The 22,491-nt window shown below is 42.3% G+C and overlaps 1 protein-coding gene across 1 annotated transcript in view; it reads left to right on the top strand.

The window, feature by feature from the left end:
* Positions 1-4,243: 4,243 nt before the first annotated feature.
* grnb (granulin b) overlaps positions 4,244-22,491 on the top strand; it is a 39,373-nt gene continuing 21,125 nt past the window's right edge. The window contains exons 1-9 of the mRNA XM_056297030.1: positions 4,244-4,377; positions 4,736-4,824; positions 5,906-6,046; positions 7,866-8,006; positions 8,698-8,811; positions 11,813-11,954; positions 14,031-14,140; positions 21,002-21,131; positions 21,720-21,811. Of these exons, the coding sequence (XP_056153005.1) occupies positions 4,822-4,824; positions 5,906-6,046; positions 7,866-8,006; positions 8,698-8,811; positions 11,813-11,954; positions 14,031-14,140; positions 21,002-21,131; positions 21,720-21,811 (873 nt within the window). The 5' untranslated portion in view covers positions 4,244-4,377; positions 4,736-4,821. The remainder of the gene's footprint in view (positions 4,378-4,735; positions 4,825-5,905; positions 6,047-7,865; positions 8,007-8,697; positions 8,812-11,812; positions 11,955-14,030; positions 14,141-21,001; positions 21,132-21,719; positions 21,812-22,491) is intronic.

Genomic DNA, 22,491 nt, shown 5'->3' with positions numbered 1-22,491 from the left:
AGCAGATAAGAAGCAGTAGAAACATCACTGACTAGAGGCGTACTGGTTTAAGTTATTTGCGATCAAGAAATGGTTGTTTCCAGACAGGGCCTGTACCACTTTTCTCCTGCAAGTGCCTTCTTTCACATAGAGTTGAGTGATAGGCATGTCGGTCCTTTTTAAAATGCAGTTAGTGGGGGGTCCGGGTAGCCTAGGGGTCTGTTCTGCTACCTACCAACATGGGGATCCCGGTTCAAATCCCCGTGTTACCTCCAGCTTGGTCGGGCATCCCTACAGACACAATTGGTCGTGTCTGCGGGTGGGAAGCCGGTTGTGGGTATGTGTCCTGGTCGCCGCACTAGCGCCTCCTCTGGTCAGTCAGGGTGCCTGTTCGGGGGGAGGGGAAACTGGGGGGAATAGTGTGATCCTCCCATGCGCTATGACCCCTGGCGAAACTCCTCACTGTCAGGTGAAAAGAAACGGCTGGTGACTCCACATGTATCGGAGGAGGCATGTGGTGGTCTGCAGCCCTCCCCGGATCGACAGAAAGGCTAGAGCAGCGACCGGGATGGCTTGGAAAGAGTGGGGTAATTGGCCAAGTACAATTGGGGAGAAAAGGGGGGGGGGAATTGCAGTTAGTGGATGAATATATATCACCGAAACGAACCTGTCAAAATGGGAAGGCACTAATAAGCACACTGCATTGTAGTGGTAACAACACATCATGCCTGCCAAATCTGATGACAATATGACCTTTTGGCGCCAAACAGTCCTTGTATTACTAATTTCTTGTATCTATCCCTTTTTTCACCAAACTTGTAAATGGTCTGAACTTGAACTATAGAAGATTTTATGTGTATATGATGCGGTATTGCATGTAATATGTAGAATAGGGTGTTTTTAAACTTTTTTGGAATAATCCAGGACGCTTGGCACAAAATATGACGCTCTGATGAATTCCATTACGTCGCCAAGTTGACTTGGTTCCGATGAGAAATACAGAGATTTCCTTGATCCACTTGTAACAAAATTCACTTCCGGTCGTAAATGTTTACAACATAACATACTGACCAACGCGCGCCCACTGTAGCTAGCATCACCACTGCCTGTGACGCATAAACAACTGTGAAATATATTAGCTATATCATAACTGATTCTCGATCGCTTACCAATACAGAATCCTAAAAGTTCAACAAGATAGATTTCAATAATATTTTTTTTTTTTTTTTTTTCTTGGCAGTGGCCTGTAATAGGGAGTGATATGTTGATTTTAAAAATGAAAAGTTCAGAAATCTTTATAACTGCGTAGAAGTCATGCTGCCTTGTTGGTCTTTTCCACCATTTGCTTGCTGTTCATAAGCCTGTGTCGGTAGCCTACAGTACCAGATGAAAATGTGATGTAGTTCAAAGTGTCAAGAATAACAGCCATGAAAGACTTTCCTACTGAATTGTTCTGTCCTCTGCTGTAAATGTACCTCTTGGATCGGATATGACTTTGTTATGAGTTGTGCAATTGTGGCTTTCCTTGCAGGTTTTGATTTTACATGAGAAGTGTTCTATTGATAGATTTGAGTTTTTCTTGAACAATATTGTGAACTTGTGTTTGGACTGTTTGGACACAATGTGTTCAATAATCATTGATTTGCATTTGTGGTTATGAGTTCAAGGGGATTGAAGCCCTGAGAACATGGCAAGTTATGCTTAGCTCCTGGTTGTTGGGCCTCCGTTAGTTTCATAATGCCTTTGAGGATTGAGTGGATTAAACTGTAGGTCTACACTCTGTGTGGAAAATCATTTGCTTCACCAACCCGGTCAGTTGTTTGTAAACTGTAAATTCTTTCTGTACATGAGAAAAGATAGAAATAAATTTGTTTCCACAGTCGTTTCAGTATTTTGGGGATCATTTGGTAAAAAAAGGTGTTGTGTGCCCAGTGTACTCACGTGATGAAAAAGCAAAACAAAACAATTGAGTATATCTATTCCTAAGAGGCTGTAGTACTGAGGGTGGAAAGAAACGGTGCAGTTTCCCCCATGCTAATGAACCCATAGTTGTTAGGCAGCTTGTGTTTTGTTCAGTCAGTAAGCAAAACAGAAATTATATAGTACTTTTCGAACACACGGTTGAAGCGCTTTACAGTTCTTCATATATATCTATAGCATGAACTAGATGTATGAAGAACTGCATCTGTTTTGTGAAGCACTACGCCCTGTGAGATTTATATATATATATATATATATATATATATATATATATATATATATATATATACCGTTTATCCCGCTCTGTTGTTGCGGGGTTGCTGGAGCCTATCCCAGCAGTCACTGGGTGGCAGGCAGGGAGACACCCTGGACAGGCCGCCAGGCCATCACAGGGCCGACACACATATTCACACCTAGGGACAATTTAGTACAGCCGATTCACCTGACCTACATGTCTTTGGACTGTGGGAGGAAACTGGAGCACCCGGAGGAAACCTACGCAGACACGGGGAGAACATGCAGACTCCACACAGGATGATCCGGAACGACCCCCAAGGACTACCCCGAGGCTCGAACCCAGAACCTTCAGAACCTTCTTGCTGTGAGGTGACTGCGCTAACCACTGCGCCACGAAATATATATATGTATATATATATATAAAACCACCTACCTAATATTGTGTAGGTCCCCCTCGTGTTGCCAAAACACGTTGAGGCATGGACTCCACAAGACCTCTGAAGGTGTTTCTGGTATCTGGAACCAAGACGTTAGCAGTAGATCCTTTAAGTCCTGTAAGTTATGAGGTGGGGCCTCCATGGATCGGACTTGTTTTTCCAGCACATCCCACAGATGCTCGATTGGATTGAGATCTGGGGAACGTGGATGCCAAGGCAACACCTTGAACTTTTTGCCATGTTCCTCAAACCATTCCTGAACAATTTTTGCAGTGTGGCAGGGCACATTGTCCTGCTGAAAGAGGCCACTGCCAACAGGGAATACCATTCCCACGAAGGAGGCACCTGATCTGCAACGATGTTTAGTGTTTAGGTCGGTGTTATGTGTCAAAGTAACATCCACATGACTGTCAGGACCCAGGTTTCCCAGCAGAACATTGCCCACAGCATCACACTGCCTCTGCCGGCTTGCCTTCTTCCCATAGTGCATCCTAGGGCCATCTCTTCCCCAGGCAAACGATACACACACACCCAGCCATGCACATGATGTGCAAGAACAATGTGCACTGCTCTCTAACGTTAGTGGCAAGGTCAGCTATCTTCAGCGTTAGCATTTTGACTAGCAGTGATTAACACTGACTTTTTAAAATACTGCATTTATTCAATGTGCTAGCTAGGCATATTAGTTCGTGCTGATTTCCTAGAAAGGGTTACTTTGACAAATGTGCCTCTTAATTCATTTAAAAGTAACGTTTCATATGTATATCACTACCCTGTGATGGCCTGGCGGCCTGTCCAGGGTGTCTCCCCGAATGCCGCCCAATGACTGCTGGAATAGGCTCCAGCATCCCTGCAACCCTGAGAACAGGATAGGCAGTTCACCTAATGGATTTATTCATCAGACCAGGCCTCCTTCTTCCACTGCTCCATGGCCCAGTTAAAACATTCACCACTCACATGTGAAGTGAATAACCTAACCTTGATTTTCTCATTACAGTGGCACCTTTTAAAGGGATGGGATTGGTATTGTATTATTATTTAGTTATACTATAATTTAGTGTGTACATATGTATTGTACACACTATAGTTTTATATGTTGAAAGTTGTTAGGCCTGCATGCAGGCTCTCAGGGTCGCGGGGATGCTGGAGCCCATCCCAACAGTCATTAGGCGGCAGGCGGGGAGACACGCTGGACAGGCCGCCAGGCCATCACAGGGCTCACACGCGCGCGCGCGCGCACACACACACACGCACACACACACACACACACGTGCACGCACACGCACACACGCGCATGCACACACACATTCCATTCCTAGGGACAATTTAGTACAGTCAATTCACCTGATTTACATGTCTTTGGACTGTGGGAGGAAACTGGAGCCCCCGGAGGAAACCCAAACAGACACGGGGAGAACATGCAAACTCCACACTTCATACTGTATTATAGTATATATTTATATATATAACTCCAGCTAGTATAGTATAGTATAGTATAGTATACATAATTTAAAAATATGCAATGTGTGTAATGTCCCTTTAATACACAGGGCAGCGCTCATTGTCACATGAGTGTGTGTCATGTGACTGTTAAATTGTGTTTGGGGGAAGAATTTGCCAGTCAGGCTCACACTAGCAAGGCAACACACAACACGGGTTAGGCTTTTACATACAGCATTTGAAGCGTTTCAACTTCCATGTGAAAAATTGGACTTGTATACTGTATAAACAGACCGAGTCAGAGGTAAGGGTAGCCGTGCTTTCTTCGAGACGATATCGTGTTGTTTTAAGTCATTCAAACCAACAGGTTAGCTGTAGCGGCATTCATTATTTTTAGCCACACAGTTAGCTTAGCTAAGCTACTTCACCGTTGTTCACTGCCAAGCGTGATACTTGCCATCGGTTAGCTTAACATTTCTTACGCCTCGTGACTAGTTTTTCTATTATCCAAGAAGGTACAGCACTTATATATGCACTCTTTCACTCAGTGTGAAACGCATCAGTGCATGATTATGCTGCAGTGTATATAGAAAGATTGATTGATTGATTTTAGGGTGTCAGTTCCCCTCAGAGTAAATTGTGATTAATTGTTTGTTCTCCAGGCTAAATTGGGGAGCATGCATTACAGTTTCACTCTGAAATAACAGCTGAAAGTAACACTCCTGCCTCCATTGGACACCAGCTTACAATGGTAAGAAGGAGCAAATACTGACATGTCTTAGTCATAGTTTTTACTGCGACTAAATACTATATAACCAAACATTTCCTTGGCACTGGACATCATTTGACACACATGGGGGAAAAAAGTAAATAAAGATGACACAATATGATAATGTTACATCGAGCCATAGTTTTGATGTTTCCGCACAGTGCTCCCTTGATGTTAATCTCACTAAAGCTGATATCTGAACTTTGGACACTGACTTGACACATTTCTCTCTTGTACGTTGATGTAGTCAAAACACCTATAGGCTGACAGTTGTGCTTTTGTTTCTGTGCAATTTGACACTTTAAACGAGAAAGAAATCAGAGTCCAGCTGTTTTCCCCAATGTCAAATTTTCAGATTGTCTTTTCAATCAAATTTGTGACACTGAGAAAACTTGAAAGATGGAATTGATTTTTGTGATTAAATGAGCTAATTACCAGACAGTGAGATGCCAAACCAGCCACAGTTAACTTTCACCTGAGGCCAGATACAACATACCAATTAACCTGAAGCTCATTACCATTTCATGTGTACAGGTTTTCATTCCAGCTTAACACTATATCAGTTGATTTCAACAGCTTTGACACTATTTAACTAGCCAAGGTGATGACTAATTTTCAAATTGATCTGGTATGGTGTTGGGTTGATGATAACCTTTGTGCAAATGGCTGTTACAGATCATGGTTGAGAAGCGCCGCATTAAATGCATGTGTGATTCTTTTTACACAATGTAATGTCTGGTATTGATGAGAAATGCATGAATTGCCTGACGCATGAGAACAAGCATGCATAAAGAGGACAAACGTTTCAACCATGAACCCTATGGTTTTCTTTCATTTGGAAACCCCATCTATCAGTTGGAATGTGTACTGAACTGTTGGCTATCACAGCCGGAAAGAATAATATCCCTACTTGTGAACACATAGAAACTCAAGATTAGATACGATAGAATTTACCATCTACATGTCACGTATGTTCCACCTCCATGTTGGAGAGCCAAACTACACCTGGCAGCATGGGTTTTTATGACCCAGCCCCCACCACTACCCACTTCTCTCTGCTTAGACCCCACAGATGGGGATCCTGCTTCTGGCCGTGCTGGGCCTGAGCACAGCGCTCATCTGTCCTGATGGTGGCATGTGTGAGGAGAAGAACACTTGCTGTGAGAACCCTTCAGGAGGGTATGGCTGCTGTCCTCTATCAAATGTAAGTTCATTGTCAGGGGAGGTGAGTGAGTGAGCAAGCAAGCAGTACAGCCATCAAAAAAACTGCACACATTGAAATTGTGTTAAATGTGTTACCACTTTGACTTCAACTTATTTTAGTGACGCAAGGCACATTCGGGCTTGTGATTGTACGATTTTTGTCCTAATGGTTGTTATGCAGTGGGACACCTCAATCAGTGTGTAATGCTTTTTATGTGCTTGCAGGTCTGCACTAGGATGCTGTGGGTTAGATGAGATGATTGGATCAGATGTGCTTATTTACTAAATGTATTGACATGGTGATGATTAAACTACAGAAATGAATAACTGGCAAAACTGATTCTGGACATTGGCTGCAATTCATTATAGAAATTGCTGCTGAGTAGATCTTCAATTTTTTCATAGTATAACATATATAACATAATATGTGTGTAATGATATATCTCAAATTTCCATTTCACCTTCAATCAATCTATGAAGGGTTTCTACTTAAAAGCCAACAGATAAAAAAGATTTAAAAAAAAAAACATGCATGCAGTGTCAGTGCAAAATAAAGAAATAACCTGTACATTCAATACCCCGATTAAAGTGCATCACAGCTACAGCTGATTAATGCACTGGTGATGTCTTTACCTCCAGCTGCTATTTTGAAATATTTCTTTCAAATTTACTACATTTTCTACATATTGGTGATATCATGACAGACGAACAATTACATGAAACAAAAACTCTGTATTAGATAATATAAAACTCATTTTAAATAATTTCTTTCAGGACACCTGCAGGTGAAAGACGAAAACACTAAACCATAAATGTTTGCGGCATACACCTCACCAAAACCTCTTTAGAGTTAATGTCCTTCATGTTGTCCGCAGAATACACTAAACTCGGTCTAAGCATCGGCTTTGTGTCGATGCAGTTGCCCACTGGGGACCGGGGTTCGCGCCCCGGTCTCGTCAGATCCGACTATGGCTGGACTCGACGAAGCAGCAACGATTGGCAATGCTGTCTTCGGGAGGGGGGCAGAGTCGGCTTGTGTTCGTCACATGAATGCGTCTCTGGGTGTGTTGGAAAAAACAGTGGTTCAGTCTGGATTCGCCTTGTCACGGAAGTGGCGAGGCGTCTCCTTCAAGATTGCCAGCCGGAGAGATGCAGTTGGCGAATGCATGCAGTACGAGGGTGGGTGCTTGAACTAAAATAGGGATCGATTGGCCACTAAATTGGGAGAAATCAGAAATAAATTTATTAAAAAAAAGGAAGAATACACCAAACTTCTTTTTTTTTCAGTAAAAGTGAAGTAAGCCTTTTCTGCTGGGCTCATGCCCAGTAAACCACTCTATCCACTGATCACGAGTTGGCAGATTAATATACTCTGGACTGAATGATAGTCTGTCAAAGGTCTCTTTGAAAACAAAAACAAACAACAACAAAAAACAGTAGAACATTCTTTTACAGTTTTTGCAAATAAGCATAATGGAGAACATGCAGTGTGCGTGTGTTTTGTTATTTTCCATGTTGATACATGTCAACTAGATGTTACAGAGGCAATTCTCCCGAGTGTAGTTTAGTATCTGGCCTGGCGGCCTGTCCAGGGTGTCTCCCTGCCTGCCGCCCAATGACTGCTGGGATAGGCTCCAGCATCCCCGCGACCCTGAGAGCAGGATAAGCGGTTTGGATAATGGATGGATGGGTGGATATCTCTGTGTTTAACAGTTGACTGCCTGCTAATCTGTTTATTTGCAATTTGATGAGTGAGGTACAGCTCACCATCCCTCATTTAACTCTGCTGCCTATCTAAAAACCGTGTTATCCTGCTGCAGGCTGAGTGTTGTTCAGACCATCTGCATTGCTGCTATGAGGGAACAGTGTGTGACCTGGTCCACTCCAAATGCCTCAATAAGACGGTCTCCCTGCCCTGGGTGAGGAGAGTCCCTGCCCAACAGACCATGCTGATCTTTCAGGTAACGCAAACAAGGCTTTGTCATTGTTTACATCAAAGTTAAACTGTTCTCTTTTCTGTCAGTATTTTTGCTCACTTTGTGTGGAGAAAACCTGTCAACCAATAGCCTACATCTGACACAAGCAAAGTGAAATGTTGAATGAAGAAATTGCCCAAGTACATATTGGGAGTCAATTAGGACATCACAAAAAAATACCATGGTGCCACTGTCATAGAAGATAAAAAAAAACTGAAATTTTGTGCAGCATTCTTCTTCTATGGTCATTTATGTATTATGTGAGTTCATACCATTGAGGCATGGAAAACTGTAAAAAACAGTTGTACACTTTCAAAATGTGTAACTGAAAAAAATGCATGTGTGAGGGTATAACAAGTTATTCTTTTTTCAACCTGTTAAACTCAAGATTTGCAGATATGTAACATTTTGTCATATAACAGTGCTATACCCATACCATGTCTTTGTATACCTCTATAACATGTACACCCAAAATGGTGAAATAATTGAAACTAATTTAATTGTCTTATAGAAGTTTGATTCATTTAAGCTAATTTATGAAACCTAAATTTCTTTTAATTTGATTTAAAAGCAATTTAAATTAAATTAAGAGCTTCTAACCATAGTTTTGAGCTTCTAGCCATAGTCCACCATGTCTGTTCTTGTTATTGGTATGCATGGGTTGTGATGGCTCTAGTCCGAGTGGGGAGTGAAGGCAGTCGTTTGTCCAGACCAGAAGTCAGAATGTCCGGATGACACCACCTGCTGCCAGCTTCCTGACAGCTCCTGGGGCTGCTGTCCGCTGGCCAAGGTAGCATGCATGAGCACATCCCAACACAAACCCACGTGCTTTTACATACACACCATGCATTTAGCTGTTTGATCAAAAAAACGGACCTTGTGTAAACCTGCAATACTCAGTGTTGTGATCGTATTTTATATGGGCATGATGGGTTGTTGATAATTCATCCATCCATCCATCCATTATCCCACCTGCTTATCCTGCTCTCAGGGTCGCGGGGATACTGGAGCCTATCCCAGCAGTCATTGGGCAGCAGGCGGGGAGACACCCTGGACAGGCCGCCAGGCCATCACAGGACCAACAGACACACACGAACGCACACGCACGCGCACACACACACATGCAGTCACACCTAGGGACAATTTAGTATGACCAGTTCACCTGACCTGCATGTCTTTGAACTGTGGGAGGAAACCGGAGCACCATAACAAAACTCTGTATATTAGTGACATGCCTGTTGTGCATACATGCTTGCCTCCAATGGCCTGTTTGTTGTTCCATTTATTTCCACTGTTTTTTTCTTTATTTGTTTTGTTTTTTTCTTTTGTATGAGTGATGTGTGCAAGTGCTAGAAGCTGTTGTGAACTGGAGTCAAATTCCTTGTGTGCGTAGGCACACTTGGCCATTAAAGTTGATTCTGATTCTGTAGGCACTACAGAGCACTTCTACACCAAAACAGCCAGATACAAGAACAGTTTCTTTCCGCGGGCTGTCCCTCTGATGAACACTTCACATTGTTATAATAAGTGTAAGCACGCTATATATACTGTATATTGCACATATACATGCATATTCTGCCATGTCCACCTACCTCATGTACACATGTAACCTGCTAACATTTACTCCAGCATCTTTGCACTCTATACCATTGCACTATCGCCTTCTTGTTTCACCTTTATATAGTCGTTCTTTGCATATATTCCTCAAGATTGTTGTGTTGTTATTCTATGTAAGTACGTTGAGAGCCACTAAACCAAAGTCACATTCCATGTATGCATAAACATGCATGGCCAAATAAATAGGACTCTGATTCTGGAAAAAAAGAATATTAATTTCACTGAATGACTTTTATCAACTTTATTCAAATGAAGAAATCAACAACAGATCATTTGAATCAAATGAAGAAATTGACACTATAGATGAATTTTTAATGTGGTTGTCGGTTCTGTCAACCATATCAGCCGCTCTGCTTGATAACCAGCTATCTTTAGGATGTCATAATGTTTAGTACAGATGAAATCAGTTGTTAAAGTTGAGGCACTTTGAATTTACCATATCATGTGCTTTCTCTGTATTACACGTAAGGGATAATGTACAGTGAGTCAAATCAAGTCAGTTTTATTTGTATAGCCCAATATCACAAATTGGTCATTATTACAAAATAAACCCTGACAGGGCGATCCAGGACCCCGATGTGAAGTGGAGGAGGGATCTTGAATCACCTGAACGGAAAAATAGTCCGTTAGATTCGTTAGTCCATTAGAACTGTGTCCATAGCAACGGTCTGCTATTCAGAAATAACAGACTGTAGAATGCCGTAATAGACCAATCAGAATCGAGTATTCAACAACGCCGCGTAATAATGACAAGGAAAACATTAACTAGCATGCAACAAGTCCATAATTATTCTCCCAGCTGTTTTTCACCCGTTTTGTAACTTCAGATGGAAAGAAAAACCCACACACTTTGGTTAATACCATATGGTGTGTCATTTGTAGTTCACACACATACTTTTGACAGCAGTAAATCTATCTCTTCTATACTACATTTATCAGAAATACCAGATTTCAACACAAGTTAAATGGATCATGAAACCTGAAATGGATGTAAAATAAAAACGCACTAAGGCAGCAAGCTAGATTACCTGCTTCCTAAGCATCTTTAATAAATGGGAAATGCTGATCATTGCCAAAATGTTATCCGCTTATGCAGTGGGAAAACCTCAATGTGCAATGCTGTTAATGCACTGCAGGTCTGCACTAGGATGCTGTGGCTTAGATGAGATGATTTGATCAGATGTGGTTATTTACTTAAATGTATTGACCGACAAAATTTAGTTTTAATTTTCAGTAAAAATCTTTATTTAATGTCAGAACATGCTGATTATTAAACTACAGAAATGAATAACTGGTAAAACATTCTGGACATTGGCTGCAATTTATTATAGAGCATCGTTGCTGAGTAGATGTTAAAATGTTTCATAGTGTACAATATTTGTATAATGTACCTCAAATTTTCATTTCACCTTCGGTTAATCAATCAAACAGTTTCTACTTAAAATCAAACATAAAAACATGAAAAACAAAAAACAAACATCTGTGATTAAATTTGATAGATTTGCAGGAATGGTCACATTTTGTTTGATAGTCCTAGATGCTTATGCATGGGATTCCTTTGCTTGCATGTTAATACTGTTGACCTGCAAGAATCAGAGAATATCATTGTGTTGGCCCAGTGGTTAGCACTTTTGCCTCACAGCAAGCAAGTCCTGGGTTCGAGCCCTGGGGTTGTCCAACCTTGGGGGTTGTCCCGGGTTGTCCTCTGTGTGGCGTTTGCATATTCTCCCCGTGTCTGCGTGGGTTTCCTCCGGGTGCTCCGGTTCCGTCCCACAGTCCAAAGACATGTAGGTCAGATGAATCGGCCATACTAAATTGTCCCTAGGTGTGAGTGTCGGCCCTGTGATGGACTGGCGGCTTGTCCGGGGTGTCTCCCCACCTGCCGCCCAATGACTGCTGGGATAGGCTCCAACATCCCACGATCCCAATTTGGGAAAAGCGGCTTGGATAATGGATGGATGGATGTTGTAGATGAGAAGTTCCTTCACATTATGTTCCTACAGCACCATGTACTCACTATTGTTTAAACCAAAGCATTTTCATGTCAAAACATAGTGGACTGAAGTTTATATTGCTAAACAACTAGAGCAAGCGTTGGCAAATAAAGTTTAGTCAGTTTATTGTCACACTCAAGGCGATCCTAACTGGCCGAAACTATTGCCCTCTCTATGCAGGCGGTGTGCTGTGAGGACAAGCTCCACTGCTGTCCAGAGGGGACAAAGTGTGACCTCACTCACTCAAAGTGCTTGTCTGCTACGCTCGAATCCTTCCCCATGCTGAAGAAACTGCCTGCCAGAAGGAGAACAGCTGAGCCAGGTGTGGTACTCTGTGATAACAAACAGTCAGTAGCAGGTCAGGAACAGATAAAAGACACAGTGCTGAGACAATGACTAGCATGCAGGGGGCATGGTGAATAAATAGGCAAAGATTTTGTTTAATCTTAAAGGTGAAATTCCTTACCTGAAAGCCAAATCTTTGAATGTAAATTAACATCATAGCAAAATTATAGAATCCGCTGACCTTGTTTTCAAACGCCACTGCTCTGCTTTGGGGAATAGTGATATGTGCGAACCGGACCTGTTTCATTTTACCAGAAAAGATAATCCAACAATGGGGCTTTTTATGTAGGTTGAGATAGCAGTTTATGATGCCATCCAGAGTTAATTAAAGTACCTCTTTTTTGGGTGTTCTGGTTTTACTTCTGATGTGAAAATTATAGTGACCATATGATTAAACTTTCCCTTCAGCCTTAATATTTGACCGAACATCTAGACACACAGGATAAATTTGTAAAATAAATAGGATTTAAATTTTTTTTTTTTTTTTTTTTTTACATGATTCTACCATTTTAGAGCAAAAAGCAACTTGGTTAATTTAGCATTAGCACTGAGACACCTGAGATACAGGTATTTTCATGACTCAGTAGAGAGCCAAACCATGCTGTTCAGTTTCATGTGTAATCATATACGGTGTGATCAGACCAAAGAACTACAAGAAGAAAAAACTCACAATAAATAAAATCGCTCAAATAGTGATGAGGTACACTGCAAAAAAATGAATTTCAAGAAAGTAAAAATGCTTTATTTCTTGGAAATTAATCAAAAACTTTTGCCCCCCCCCCTCAAATATTGTCAACCATTTTTTTGTGTATGGAAAGCAACCTTGGCTTTTAGATATTTTATCTTTCTTTGTCTGACTAAGATATTGCAGCTAATTTTGAGCTGATTTATCTAGAAACAAACTCTAACAATGCACCGCATAAGGAACCAGATTTCCTTTCCTTATTTTAAGAATTAAGCATCTGTGCATTCTTAATTTAAGAACCTCGTGAAATAACACCAAAACAAACCTGTTTGTATTGATATTTTTATTCACTGTCATCGTACATGAAAAGAAGAGTCCATCTTTTACAGTACATCACATGAGGATTTGTGTAGCCTAATCACATCTCCCAGGTAATATTTCATAGGGACATATGTAATAACCTCATGCGTAACAATATAGTAAGGTGTGAAATCTACCAGGTTGTCTGCAGGTATAAGTTGCTTGTGCCAAATTTGGGACCTCAATTTATATGCGATGTAATCCCTACCATAACACAGTATTGTGCTGCTGGAATTCCAAACAGTACAAAGATGAATTTATCATATATATTTTTTCTCACAAGCCCAAATTCAGGTAAATTGTTAGAATTTACAGTACTGACAAGTGATGATTTGTCAGAAATATATTTGTTGCGATTTAAGATGATCAATTTAACAGATACAGCATGTTTTATTTCATCTCTTCCAAGGAAGGCCTTCATTTGTTCTTTTAAGTATTTTATATTTTTTAACATTAGACACTGGTCCCAAAGTACACTCATTAGAAAAAATGGGGTGTTCAAAGCTACTTGCATTCTGACAACATTCAAACAATTGATTATGTTTAACCAAGGACTTAGACATTTTTGAAATTGATTTTTGAGGCCCATTGTTTGAAAAAACAGTTGATTCAGATCTCATGCACATGTGATGGACCATTGGCCCCAGCAGTTTAATCTGGGATGGAGCATGAATAGAGTAATGTTGTTTGGGGGGGGGTTATATTGTTTTCTGGGAATAGGCTTTTTTATATGCTTTAAATGTTGTTCAGTGAGGATTTTCAACTTGTCAGTAGTCTGTAGGCAAATAACAGAAGCAAAAACAATCTCAATGAGTTCAAGGATGACTGTGTAGTAATCACTACCCTTAATTGTATCTATCAGAAATGGCAGGATTTTGAGAAGAACAATCATTTGCCATGGCATATTTTTATAAATATATGCCATTTTAAACCATTTACCTCTCTATCACTTTATGCTAATTTTCCCAAAAATAACGATTTTTATTTCTTTGATCTCTATGGTTTTAGTTGTTAGCTTGTCATCTGTGACATGCCTTGATGGGAGCAGCAGTTGCCCAGACACTGCCACCTGCTGTCTGCTAGCCAGTGGAGACTATGGCTGTTGCCCTTACCCAGAGGTATGCTTGGCCCCCTCACATCATGGAGAAAAACACAATATATTACCTACAGTTGAAGTCGGAAGTTTACATACACTTAAGTTGAAGTCAAAAACTTATTTTTTAACCACTCCACAGATTTGATGTTAACAAACTATAGTTTTGGCAAGCAGGTTAGGACATCTACTTTGGGCATGACACAAGTAAATTTTCCAACAATTGTTTACAGACAGATTATTTCGCTTATAATTCACTATATCACAATTCCAGTGGGTCAGAAGTTTACATGCACTAATTTGACTATGCCTTTGAACAGCTTGGAAAATTCCAGAAAATTATGTCATGGCTTTAGGAAGCTTCTGATTGGCTAATTGACATCATTTGAGTGGAGGTGTACCTGTGGATGTATTTTAAGACCTGACTTCAAATTTAGTGCCTCTTTGTTTGATATCATGGGAAAATCAAAAGAATTCAGCCAAGACCTCAGAAAAAAAAAGAAAAGAAAAAAAGTGGACTTCCACAAGTCTGGTTCGTCCATGGGAGCAATTTCCAAATGCCTGAAGGTACCATGTTCATCTGTATAAACAATAGTATGCAAGTATAAACACTATGGGACCACGCAGCCTTCATATCGCTCAGGAAGGAGACGCATTCTGTCTCCTAGGGATGAAGGTACTTTAGCCAAAAAGTGCAAATCGGTCCCAGAACAAGAGCAAAAGGACCCTGTGAAGATGTTGGAGGAAACGGGTACAAAAAGTATCTATATCCACAATGAAACGAGTCCTATATCAACATAACCTGAAAGGCCGCTCAGCAAGGAAAAAGCCACTGCTCCGAAACCGCCACAAAAATGCCAGACTACCGTTTGCAACTGCACATGGGCAGGACAAAGCAGATTGGATAATGGATGGAGAAATGTCCTCTGGTCTGATGGCCATAATGGCCATCATTACGTTTGGAGGAAAAAGGAGGAGGCTTGCAAGCCGAAGAAGCCCATCCCAGCCGGGAAGCACGACAGTATCATGTTGTGGGGGTGCTTTGCTGCAAGAGGGACTTTTGCACTTCACAAAATAGTTGGCATCATGAGGAAGTAAAATTATGTGGATATATTGTAAGAAACATCTCAAGACATAAGCCGGGAAGTTAAAGTTTGGTCGTAAATGGGTCTTCCAAATGGACATTGACCCCAAGCATACTTCCAAAGTTGTGGCAAAATGGCTTAAGGACAACAAAGTCAAGGTAGTGGAGTGGCCATCACAAAGCCCTGACCTCAATCCAAAACAAAATTTGTGGGCTGAACAGAAAAAGCATATGCAAGTAGGGATGCCTACAAACCTGACTCAGTTACATCAGTTCTGTCAGGGGGAATGGGCGAAAAATCCAGCATCTTATGAGAAGATTGTGGAAGGCCTACCTGAAATGTTTGACCCAAGTTAAACAATTTACAAGCAATACTACCAACTACTGGCCATACAGTGGTGTAGTGGTTAGCGTGGTCGCCTCACAGCAAGAAGGTCCTGGGTTCAAGCCCTGGAGTAGTCCAACCTTAGTGGGTCATCCCGGGTCATCCTCTGTGTGGAGTTTGCATGCTCTCCCCGTGTCTGCGTGGATTTCCTCCGGGGGCTCCGGTTTCCTTCCACAGTCCAAAGACATGTAAGTCAGGTAAATTGGCCATACTAAATTGTCCCTAGGGATGTGTGTGTGTGGGTGTGGGTGTGGGTGTATGGGTGGGGGCCCTGTGATGGCCTTGCGACCTGTCCAGGGTGTCTCCCCGCCTGCTGCCCAATGACTGCTGGAATAGGCTCCAGCATCCAAGCGACCCTGACAACAGGATAAGCGGTTAAGATAATGGATGAATGGACCACCAACTACTACTACTTGCAGCTTCTCTCATTAGGGGTCGCTGCAGCAAATCATCTGTTTCCATTTTTTGCTATCTTCTATATCTTCCTCTGTCACGCCAGCCACCTGCATGCCCTCCCTCACCACATCCATAAGCCTCCTCTTTGGCCTTCCTCTATTCCTCTTGCCTCACAGCTCCATCTTCAGTATACTTTTCCCAATATACCCAGCATCTCTCCTCCACACATGTCCAAACCATCTCAATCTTGCCTCTCTTGCTTCGTCTCTAAACCGTCCAACCTGAGCTGTCCCTCTAATATACTCATTCCTAATCCTGTCCTTCTTCATCACTCCCAATGAAAATCTTAGCATCATCAACTCTGCCACCTCCAGCTCCACCCCCAGTCTTTTCATCAGTGCCATCGTCTCCAAACCACTCCTGACACTCTTCTCCACCCACTCCACCCTGCCTGCACTCTCTTCTTCACCTCTTTTCCGCACTCTCCGTTACTTTGAACAGTTGACCCCAAGTATTTAAATTCATCCACCTTCGTCACCTCTACTCCTTGCATCCTCATCATTCCGCTGTCCTCCCTGCCATTCATGCATTTGTATTCCATCTTGCTCTTACGGACTTTCATTCCTCTTCTCTCCAGTGCATACCTCCACCTCTCCAGGCTCTCCTCAGCCAGCCTCCCTACTGTCACTACAGATCACAATGTCATCCGCGAACATCATAGTCCACGGAGACTCCTGCCTGATCTCATCCGTCAACCCGTCCATCATAGTTGCAAACAAGAAAGGGTTCAGAGCCGATTCTTTATGTAATCCCACTTCCATCTTGAACCCATCTGTCATTCCAACCGCACACCTCACCACTGTCTCACTGCCCTCATACATATCCTGCACCACTGCCACTCCCGACGTCATAATACAATACCACACCTCCTCTCTTGGCACCCTGTCGTATGCTTTCTCTAAATCCACAAAGACACAGTGTAACTCCTTCTGGCCTTCTCTATACTTCTCCATCAACATTCTCAAAGCAAATCACATCTGTGGTGCTTTTTCATGGCATGAAGCCATACTGCTGCTCGCTAATCATCACCTCTCCTCTTAGCCTAGCTTCCACTACTCTTTCCCATATCGTCATCCTGGGCTGATCAACTTTATGCCTCTGTAGTTGCTACAGCTCTACATATCACCGTTATTTTTTTTCTTTTATTTATTTCTGATTTTCCCTTTTTCTCCCAATTTAGTGGCCAATCGCTCCCTATTCTAATTCAAACACCCACCCCATACTGTTTGCATTCGCCAACTGCATCTCTCTGGCCGGCAGTCTCAAAGGAGACACCTCGCCACTTTCGTGACAAGGCAAATCCAGGCTGAACCACTGCTTTTTCCAACACACCCAGAGATGCATTCATGTGACGAATACAAGCCGACTCTGCCCCCCTCCCGAAGACAGTGTTGCCCATTATTGCTGCTTCATTGAATCCGGCCATAGTCTGATCTGACAAGACCGTGGCGCGAACCCTGGTCCCCAGTGGGCAACTGCATTGACACAAAGCTGATGCTTAGACTGCTACGCCACCGCATACCCCATATCAGTTATTCTTGAAAATAGGTACTAGTGTGCTTCTTCTCCACTCCTCAGGCATCCTCTCACTTTCCAAGATTATGTTAAACAATCTAGTTAAAAAATATTAAAATGAGCGTCCGGGTATTGTGGTCAGTTCCGTTGCCTACCAAAATGGGGTTCGTAGGATTGAATCCCTGTGTTACCGCCGGCCTTGGTTAGGCATCCTACTGACATAATTGGTCGTGTCTGCAGGTGGGAAGCCGGATGTGGGTATGTGTCGTGGTCGCTGCACTAGCGCCTCCTCTTGTCGGTCAGGGCACTTGTTCAGGGAGGAGGGGGAACTGGGGGGAATAGCGGGATCCTCCCACGCGCTACGTCCCCCTGGCGAAACTCCTCACTGTCAGGTGTAAAGAAGTGGCCGGCAACTCCACATGTATCAGAAGAAGCATGTGGTAGTCTGCAGCCCTCCCCAGATCCGCGAAGGGGGTGGAACAGTGACCGGGAGAGCTCGGAAGAGTAGGGTAATTGACTTTTCGCAAAGTCCCGCCCCCCTTAGTTACTGCCCGTCAAGCATTTCAGAACTATCCAGGAAGTAGCCGGAAAACACCAAAACATGAAGGAAGAAATCAGCGCATTTTGTGGGTGAAAGTAACAGTAATAATACGTTAGCTGTATTAGCTATCAATAATAGCTAGTAGTAAGCTTAGCTTGGAGTAGACAGGTATTTTTGTTGATTTTGGATGGATTAAGCTGGCCATGGGGTCTGCTATACTGCGAAATCTATTGCCGACATTGCGCTTCTTGCGTTCTGGGTTTAGGGAAGGGAAAGAAAATCACACCCCTCCAAACTTTTCAGATATTTAGTATTCGATTTGCAGATCCCATAGGCACACCGTTTCAGCACTTTGCTGTGTGTTTGAAAGCTTGATGGACCGTTGCTAAGGTAGGATTGGACAAGCACCATTCTGGGGCAGTACTTTGCGAAAGGTCAATTGGCTGGATACAATTAAGGAGAAAAAGGGGGAAAAAATACTAAAACACTTCTAAAACTACTACCAAATACTAAGTGTATGTAAAATTCTGACCCACTGGGAATGCGATGAAAGAAATAAAAGCTGAAATATTCTGACATTTCCCATTCTTAAAATAAAGTAGTGATCCTATCTGACCTAAGACAGGGAATGTTTACTCGGATTAAATGTCAGGAATTTTGAAAAACTGAGTTTAAATGTATTTGGCTAAGGTGTATTTAAACTTCCGCCTTCAACTGTAAGTGTTTAAGTGTCATCAGCTTGGTTGTGCCTTAAGCCAGTATTTCCCAACCCAGTCCTCAAGGAACCCCTATCCTGCAGATTTTCTTTGCAACCCTGAATAGGCACCTGTTTGTAGTTATTCAACCAATTAGCAATGAATTATGTCAGATGTTGCACACCTTGCATAATTAAGTGCTGTGAGATGATTGGTTGAGTAAGTACAAGCAGGGCTACCTATGCAGGGTTACAATGAAAATCTGCAGGATAGGGGTTCCTTGAGGACTGGGTTGGGAAACGCTGCTTTAAGCAAGCAATGCATCAGAATGCTTTTAGAGTCTTAATCAACTGAAAAAAGAATTGACATCACATATTTAATGACTGACTAAATGCTGGTTACAGCATACATTCTCCTCTTGTAGCCCAGTTCATAGATGAGCCAGAGGAAATACATTTTACATAATGGAAAAAAATCCCAATACAAGTACGTTCTCAAGATGGTGATTAGGAAGGAAAGAAGTGAGAGCTTGTCCCATGTGGTCTTGTGATGTACTACAGCCATATCTCTGTGACATAATGACTGTCAGGCGTGCAATGTGACCTACTCATTTAGCAAATACCCTTTATTAAGGGTAGTAGTTTAGCTTGACAAAGGAGCCACTTTAGATGATTGAATATGTGATATTGGGGATAGCAGTTGGGAATGTGTTTTTGGGGGCTCCTCAAAATTGAAAGATGAAGTCATAAAAAGATTTGATTGATATTGTGGCAGTGATTTGTGAAATGAACTTTCAAAAGTAACATGAGGCAAGGAGTTCCACACATTAATCTGCTCAAGGCTAAGCGGGCTAGCAGCATGTTTATACAACCAATACCCTTTTTTTTTTTTAATTTTTATTTCTGATTTTCCCCTTTTTTCTCCCAATTTAGTGGCCAATTGATCCCTATTTTAATTCAAACACCCACCCTCGTATTGCATGCGTTCGCCAACTGCATCTCTCCGGCCGGCAGTCTCGAAGGAAAGCGCCTCCCCACTTTCGTGACAAGGCGAATCCAAGCCGAACCACTGTTTTTCCGACACACACAGAGACGCATTCACATGACGAACACAAGCCGACTCCGCCCCCCTCCCGAAGACAGCGTTGCCAATGATTGCTGCTTCACCGAGTCCGGCCATAGTCGGATCTGACGAGACCGGGGCGCGAACCCCAGTCCCCAGTGGGCAACTGCATCGACACCAAGCCGACGCTTAGACCGCTACGCCACCGCGGACTACCAATACCCATTTTTGTCCTGTTTAGACTTTTTTTTGTTTTGGTTTTTTGGCTTTTTCCCCCCCTCTTTTTCTCCCCAATTGTACTTGGCCAATTACCCTATTTTCCGAGCTGTCCCAGTCGCTGCTCCACCCTCTCTGCCGATCCGGGGAGGGCTACAGACTACCACATGCCTCCTCCAATACATGTGGCGTTGCCAGCCGCTTCTTCTCACCTGACAGTGAGGAGTTTCGCCAGGGGGACGTAGTGCATGGGAGGATCACGCTATTCCCCCCAGTTCACTCCTCCCCTCTGAATAGGCACTCTGACCGACCAGAGGAGGCGCTAATGCAGTGACCAGGACACATACCCACATCCGGCTTCCCATCCGCAGACATGGCCAATTGTCTGTAGGGATGCCCGACCAAGCCGGAGGTAACACAGGGATTCGAACCAGCAATCCCCATGTTGGTAGGCAACGGAATAGACCGTTATGCTACCCGGACACCCCCCTGTTGAGACATTTTAATAACAAGCGGTTCATTTAATATTATACTTCAAAATCTTTGGCATTACATGTATTATTAGTGGGTTATGTTACACTTCTTAGTATGATACACTTCTTGGGTAGTATTGGAAGCACTCTGTAATCTCATGACTTCGTTGCACCTAACTGCAGACATTGATTTCACATACATTATTCACAGCTATTTTTTTTGGTGTAGCTAACAAGCATTGAAATCAATGATGTCTCGTTTTTGTCTGCAATTTGTTGTAGTATGACATTAATGCTGATAGTGGGACACTCGATCCATATGTGTGACCTGGAGGTGAACAATCACTACAATGTAGTTTCTGCTTTTTATTCCACATCTCTACTTTATGTGGAAGATGTTTGAGGTTGTGCTAAACCAAAGTGATGTCGCCCTTTGTGTCATGTTTGATTTACCAACAGGCTGTGTGCTGTAGTGACCATCTCCACTGTTGCCCTGCGCACACAACTTGTGACCTGGAGCGTGAGGTGTGCAAGTCTGGTGAGACTGAGATCCATCTGGTCAAAAAGATCCCTGCTCTCCCCAATGATGGTGAGATTATTGTCATCATCACATACTTAGTATTTTGCATCTGTCTTTCTATGCTGATTTTGATATTAACTAGACTTTAGATCCAATCAAATTTCAATTGTCATACACCTAGAATTATTACGCGAGAGCCAAGGTAGATGTATATTAAAGCAGCTATGAAGAGTTTTGGAGCAACTTCATTGTCACAAAAATCCATATTCACACCATTGTAGCTCGTGCATTTGTTTTGAAGGCAAGAGGGACAGTTGTGGTATTTTGAGAAAACAGTTGTTTTTAAGATATACAGCAATGAGGTAAAATATATTTATTTGTGGCTATCATCTTTATGCCATAAATTGTTTCGTCAGATGTCCCGTCTTCCCACCCAGAGACGAGCATTTGGAGTTATTATCTAATAGCAATAGCCAATCTTCTTGCTTATGGTATCATTCGATTATGCTGATGATATAGAAGCATCAAAATTGAATTCAGACTGATGAACAATCAGTGAAAAACTTTTATGTTGCAGCTTTACATTTTGCATTGCATACATTAAACACAATACATTACATTAAACTCATTTTTATTTCTGACATCTCCTCCCGTCAGTGAAATGTCCAGACAAAGAGTCAACATGTCCTGAAGAAACCACATGCTGCAAAATGGCCAATGGCACATACGGCTGCTGCCCCATGCCCATTGTGAGTAGACCAGCTTCACTAGGACACCCCTGGCCAAACCCAGAGGGAACCAGCTGGATCCAAAAGCACTAGCCGGACTTATGTCAAACATTTCACTTTCTCTGTTTGATTTCGGGTCAGGTTAAGGTGTTAACATATGCTTTTATTTACAAGTTGGTCGCAGTGTCAGAGCTTTATGGGTTTGGCCTCACAATGAGATGATCATGTTTCAGGCTTTGTTCTGCTTTGGAGGGGAATTTTACATGAAGAGCATACAGCATTCAGTCACTGCTCAGCAGTGACTGAATGCTGTAACCCTCAATGTAACCCTCACAACACATTGCTTTACATTTTATTCCCTTTATCGATAGACATAAATGAATACACGCACATTGTCTATTCACACATTCATTCTTCCCTTCTTGCGTGTGTGAATTAAGAGAGGGGTTAGGAGAATGAGTGATCGCGACATTTTTATGGCCTCTAATGTTCATGCCCAGTGGGTTCACCCACTCATTCCTCAGTTGGATATTCCTGGTATCTCATAGATTTGAGCAATGCTGCTCTGCTGGTACAACTTTCTTAGGCTACTCGATACTGTAGATGGAACTATGATAGTATAATTTAAATCCTTGTCATCCATACCGCTAAGGTAGTTCAAAGGGACTGATATGCAGCTGGAAGGAATTTATGCCAAAATA

This window comes from Lampris incognitus, chromosome 17 (assembly GCF_029633865.1).
Source record: "Lampris incognitus isolate fLamInc1 chromosome 17, fLamInc1.hap2, whole genome shotgun sequence".
NCBI lineage: Eukaryota > Metazoa > Chordata > Actinopteri > Lampriformes > Lampridae > Lampris > Lampris incognitus.
The sequence above is the reverse complement of the archived record's forward strand: the minus strand, read 5'-3'. Positions and strand labels throughout refer to the sequence as shown.